Genomic DNA, 6,060 nt, shown 5'->3' with positions numbered 1-6,060 from the left:
CTGACAGTTTATATGGCATTGTGGCTTGTTGGTCTGAAAAAAATTAACTGTTTATGCTGTGTGTCTTTATATTTTTCTGAATATTAAGCTGATACAAAGTAGACATGGCAATGGCGTTACTGTTTACATTAAGGGGGTTGCTGTCAACATCGTTTTATCAGCTAAATCCTGTACATTACATCAGTGTAAATATGTCTTTTAGATCAAATTTCTATAATAAAACAAATCACCAGCCAAAAAAAACTTTTGCTGAAAGCAATGCTACCTTTTAAAAAAATACCTTGTTGAACATTGACACAGTTGCACTCATTCGAAGAGGCCCATGTGGTTGACACAGTCAATAAATCAAGGGTCTTTCTTGTTAATTTGTAAAAGCTCAAGTGACAAGTTGCAGTCACTTTATTGTCAGTAACATTTGTAGATAAACTCAAATAAAAGTACACTACACTCAAACATATTTAAGTTAATGTCATTGTTCTCAGCTCACAGTTTCAGAGTTTCAGAACAACAGTAAACTGGTAGGACATTTTGGGAGGGTGTCATAATTTTTTTTGTAAACAACCACAGTTCCTATTTTTTAATTTGCATTTTTATATTCCAATATTATTTTACTCAACTTTAAAATAAAGAAACTATCTATCTATCTATCTATCTATCTATCTATCTAAACATCATACCAAATAAATCTGCATATTATTAGTTGTATCAATAAAGTATTCAAAACGTTACAAAAGCTATTTTTACATTACATTATAGTTGAATCACTGTGTTAAATGTGTTAAACTATCAGATGTACAGTATTTCCGACGGCACGTGAAGGCAACAGGCGAGATGCGTTCACTGTACACTGACAATAGACGTCAGAGCCACCATGTTGGATCAGGAAGTAGGCAGAGCCGATGCAGGAATCCCGAGCTGAGTTCACCGTCAGCGGCTGTGTTTATTCTATCGGTCGACCGGTTCCCCCGATCTCACCTTTTTTAACATTCAGGTTACATGCTGCCTGGCTTTCTGGTCCGTCGAGGTAGGCGCATTTCTTCGGATTTGACCGTTTTGCAGCACCAGCTATGGCCTCTATCAAGCAGAGAAACTCGGGCCTCGTCCAGCGGAGGACCGAGGCCATCCGCAGCGCCGCCGACAGGGACTCCGCCGACGAGGAGGACGAAGCGCGCCGCGGGGAGGAGGAGGACGAGGACAACGACAAGGGGGACTCGAAGGAAACCAGACTCACGTTGATGGAGGAAGTGTTGCTCCTGGGCCTCAAGGACCGAGAGGTGTGTGTGTGCTGGTTTTAATCCGTCAACAAGGCGATAGCTACATCAACGTCAGCTAACGCAATGTTTACTTTGCGTCAACAAACGGCTAAAAAGTGAATTTCGTTTATTTAGACAAAATGTCGTCCATGTTTGCTTTAACACAACAGTTTGAAGAGTCCTGATTTAAATGCGTTTTAACGTTAGCTAACTAGTTAGGTAACGTTAACGTTATGTCAAGTAGCGTTAGCTTGTGGTTGAACTGAATGTGCCGTGCCTAAGGGAATACTTAACGCTACGTTACAACACTATGGTGTCGCTCCCAAACCGGTTTGCTGAATGAAATCAACTACACGACGTTATGTGAATGAAACAATGTACTTTCTACGTAGCTTGTTGGCAGCTTTCTTGACAACTTGCCAGCAGCGACGTGTGACTCCTTTTCAACCTGGAAGTAATTCCTGAAATTTCAACCAACACGTCACCTAAGTTCACAAGCGCTGCTGCACCGTGGCTCATTTTTTCTTCTTCTTCTTCTCCTCCTTAGGGCTACACGTCGTTCTGGAACGACTGTATTTCTTCCGGTCTCCGCGGGTGTATGCTGGTGGAGCTGGCCCTCAGGGGGAGGCTACAGCTGGAGGCCTGCGGGGTGAGGCGGAAGAGCCTGCTCTCCAGAAAGGTGAGACACTTGCTTTGTTTTAGGGACTTAGTAATAGTCTTTGTACCAGGAAATGAATCCCGTGTCTTTCTTTAAAAGAACATACTATGAGTGTATATATATATATTGTAAACAAAGCAAAATATGTCCGTTTTCGAATGGAAAATGGCCTGAGACGGTATGTCCTTTTCAATGTGTGCTAATGTGTCGTGGTTCCTGTTCACACAGGATGTGAGTGTAGGCATATGTGACTCCTAAACTGATTCTAGTTCAAATACGTGTCCTCGTGTTTGCGAAGGTGATCTGCAAGTCGGACGCTGCGACGGGAGACGTGCTACTGGACGAGGCCTTGAAGCACATTAAAGAGACCCAGCCTCCAGAGACCGTCCAGAGCTGGATCGAGCTGCTGAGTGGTGAGATAAGACATAACCAACCAAGCCTGACCTTTAAATACTCATTATTTCACCTGCTGGATGTCATTTTAACAGCTGATTTTGCTCTTTGTGTTGTCACAGTTCAGTTGACACTTGTTGACGAAGAAGTACTCATTGATCAAATCAGAGTTCATGGGGATTTACGTTAACAATATTAAAACACATTTAACAATAAGCTTGAAGCAGCAGCATTAACAGTATTAATATAAACCAAAGTGAGCCACTTTAGACGTTTAAAGTGTTATAGGTGACATGGGCCGTGTGGCCTCAGTGTGTGTTTCAAAGACCTGAAGTCGATCTCATGCTGTCTTTTAGGAGAGACCTGGAATCCCCTGAAGCTGCACTACCAGCTGAGAAATGTTAGAGAACGTTTGGCCAAAAACCTGGTAGAGAAAGGTGTGCTCACCACAGAGAAACAAAACTTCCTGCTTTTTGACATGACCACACATCCGCTCACCAACAGCACCATTAAACAGGTAAGAGGTGGGGGTGTTCTGTGACTCTTTTGTAGCCTAATAAAGTCGTTTAAGCGGTGAAAAACTTTACCACACAAGCTGTATTTTCAATGATTCAAGCATAATTTATTGTCACAGAAATGCCGCTGTAGTCCATTTTCAACACACGAGTCCATCTCCTCTCGTCCTACCGGAGTCCTGCGCAAACTGAAATTACAGTGCATATTTTGTCTGCTACAGCATGCAAACCTGCTGAGGTTAGCACAAAGATAGGTAGCATTAGCTTATGCTTTATATCAGGTTTGTTCAAAGGCTCATGTAAAAATGACAAGAAAGTGTGATAAGGAAGCTGTTTCCCTCTGCTTATAGTCTTTTTGCTAAGCTAATCGTCTGCTGGCTGTGGCTTCCTATTATAGAGTATGAGAAGGCAAATAAATGTGTTTCACAACATGTTGTTCCATGCATATACTGGCTTTAAAACTCATGTCAACATTGCCTACAGCGCCTCGTCAAGAAGGTCCAGCAATCCGTTTTGGAGAAGTGGGTCAACGATCCTCACCGCATGGACAAGCGGGTTCTGTCCCTGATCCTTCTGGCCCACTCGTCCGACGTCCTCGAGAACGCCTTCGCCCCACTACAGGACGAGCAGTACGACCTGGGCATGAAGAGAGTCCACACTCTACTGGAGCTGGAGCCGGAGAAGGAGAGCGCCAAGCCCAACGTCAACGAACTCATGTGGGCCGTGGTGGCCGCGTTTACGAAATGAAAAACACCTGATTGGTTGGACTGGAAGATCTGGCTATGGTCTGTGTTATTTAATTGGTTGAAGGACTTCACATTAATGGGACAATCTATTTTGGTTGGGGAGCCTGTTTGTACATCTACTCCGGATGACATTTTGGTGGCAGTCCATATTAACTCAGTGCACTCTGATTGGTGGTGAGCTTCACCAAGTAACGTTTGGTTGGTTGGAACGAATAAAAACTAAAATGACTGCTTTCACACAGTGAGGTATATTATCTGCTGCTGCGAGGCTGGATATACGTATATATTCATCAGCACTACCAACTGATGGGTTTCTGTTCATGTTAGACGACATCAAAGAACAAAAGCAGGTGGCAGCAGTAGTCCTGGTGAATATGAAGATTTTGACTGGGGGGCCAAGATTCCCTTCCTCACTAAGTGAACATCATCGCTACCTTTTTTTTTTTTTCTACAAGGTCTGGCCAGAATCAAATCCTGGTCTCGTCTCCATCCCCCCCCCCCCCCCCCCCCCCCACATGCTTATATGCAAGGATAAAGGTGAGCACATCCCACTGCTATCGATGCTCTTCAGCAGGTCTCCTGCTTCCACCGGTTCTTCCCCACCTGTTGGGAGGTCATGTTACTGCTAGATCAGACTACCTGAATGTTTTACTGAGTCACTCTTGTTTTCTCATTCAATTCTCTTTCCTCCTTTTCTTCCTCATTGCATTTTGAGGAGGAAGTGGAGGACACGAATAACCACGTACTGGCCTGCATCATTAGCCCCCCTAAACCCGAACCCAAATGAAGAATTAAACCTCGAGTCTAACAAAACTCTTTATCGTACTAGTTGCAATGGGTCCATTGTGTGTTTACAGAATGAGACTAGTCTTCCATTTCTATTGATGTTGCTCATCGATGCTTACAGTAGCCTGCCATTTGTCAACTATTTTGCACAGTCAATAGTGGGTCGTGTTCGTCTGGGGTTTTCTTGGGTTGAGTTCTTGAGATGACGAAGGTTGAAAGTTATGAACCTAAGCAACTATGTGTTAAATGAATAGAGCTCGTTTATTTTGTCTACAGCTCTTGATCTTTATGGATACTTTAAAATCATTCCTCTGGGTGTATATATATATATATGAGAGTGTGAGTGGAGATGTAAAAACCAAACGGCGGTCATATCTCTTCTGATTTGGATCGCTGTGAACCGCCGACACGAGATTTACATTATGATCATCAGCGGCTTCTTGCATAAACGGGGTGGGAAATGTTAGCCAAATGGGCTAGTTTAAATTCAGACAACGGGTTGATTCACCCAAATTATTAAAAAGAAAGAACTAATCTAACACTAGTGGTATCTAGCCATGGAGGTAGTTTTGGCTTCATTTAGGTTTTGAAATGGAATTTCCTTTTTTACGATGCTTGTCAAGCAGTAAAAATTCTGAAGCAACATCTGGAGTTTGCTACTAATCCACAATCTTTACTGTGAACAGTTTCCTTAGAAGTACTTTGCACTAAAGATGTCATCTCTCTGAAATCTGTTAACATGTTCTGTGGATTCACGAGACGCCAACAGAGGCAAGCGAATCTACGTCTTTTGTAATTTGGGTGTACCGACCCTTTTAAAGTCTCCCTCTTGCTATATATTGTATCGCTCGGTTTGTACGTCATAATTAGATGTTATTTCTATCTGGTAGTTATATTGTTTTGATACATGCAGATTTAGGGTTACTTGGGCCCCGGATGAATCGTTGGTAAAGACCGAAATCTATGAGAACTAAAACCATGGTGCGTCTGTGCAGATCTGGGAATGCTTCTGTTTCAATATGAAATGATTGCAAACATTCTGGTCCAGTCGGTGCGCTCTGTGTTCGGAGTTCCATCGCCTATTGTTTCACGGCATACTCATGCTTCTGTCTTCTTTTATTTTCGACCAATGGGTCTGAAGAAGTGTTGAGATGCGTTTGCGGCAAAGAGACCATGCATGCTATCGGTGGAGGGCTGGGGTACTTGTGGATGTAGCTACAGAGAAAAGGCTTGTATGTAATTATTAGTTATTTTATGTGTACGATCTAATTCAATGAAAGGGATCTTCTCTCCTATCCTCTATAATTCTGTATGCTTTTGTATTACCACACAAAATAAAGTAAGGATCATTTAAGTGCCTGAATTTAGCACTGTTTTGCTGTTTTTATTCCATATATATTTACAGTTTGGATTAGTTTCATCTGTTTTTGATTTAGTTTTCTACCATTGGATCTGTTATAATAGTCCCAGAGGTTAAATAATCATCAGTTACAGATGTTGATTTATCAGATTCATATTGTGCTGAAATGATGGGTTAGTCAGAAAAATAAGAATTTCTAAAATCAATTGTTAAGTCATTTGGATTTGCTACATTTTGCATCACTGTAATTTGTATATGTTTGGGCTTTGGACTGTTAGTCAGACAAAACAAGCAGTTTGAGGATGTTACCTAAGATTTAGGAATTTGTGATGGCTATTTGTGACTAAAG

At 42.0% G+C, this 6,060-nt stretch overlaps 1 protein-coding gene across 3 annotated transcripts; it reads left to right on the top strand.

Annotated features, from left to right (window-relative positions):
- Positions 1–881: 881 nt before the first annotated feature.
- LOC306792688 (Golgi phosphoprotein 3-like) lies at positions 882–5,718 on the top strand. Of its 3 annotated transcripts, none has more exons than XM_079289955.1 (5): positions 882–1,274; positions 1,801–1,932; positions 2,210–2,324; positions 2,661–2,741; positions 3,303–5,718. In XM_079289955.1, exons 1-5 carry the CDS (start codon positions 1,068–1,070, stop codon positions 3,575–3,577), a joined length of 810 nt encoding a protein of 269 aa, XP_079146081.1. In that variant the 5' UTR covers positions 882–1,067; the 3' UTR covers positions 3,578–5,718. The 3 variants fall into 3 exon arrangements, with proteins under 3 accessions (XP_079146081.1, XP_079146080.1, XP_079146082.1); XM_079289954.1 differs by having other exon boundaries at positions 2,661–2,821; XM_079289956.1 differs by lacking the exon at positions 2,661–2,741.
- The last annotated feature ends 342 nt before the right edge of the window (positions 5,719–6,060 follow it).

Source organism: Melanostigma gelatinosum, assembly GCF_949748355.1.
Source record: "Melanostigma gelatinosum genome assembly, chromosome: 18".
Lineage (NCBI taxonomy): Eukaryota > Metazoa > Chordata > Actinopteri > Perciformes > Zoarcidae > Melanostigma > Melanostigma gelatinosum.
This window is presented reverse-complemented; position numbering and strand designations above follow the sequence as displayed.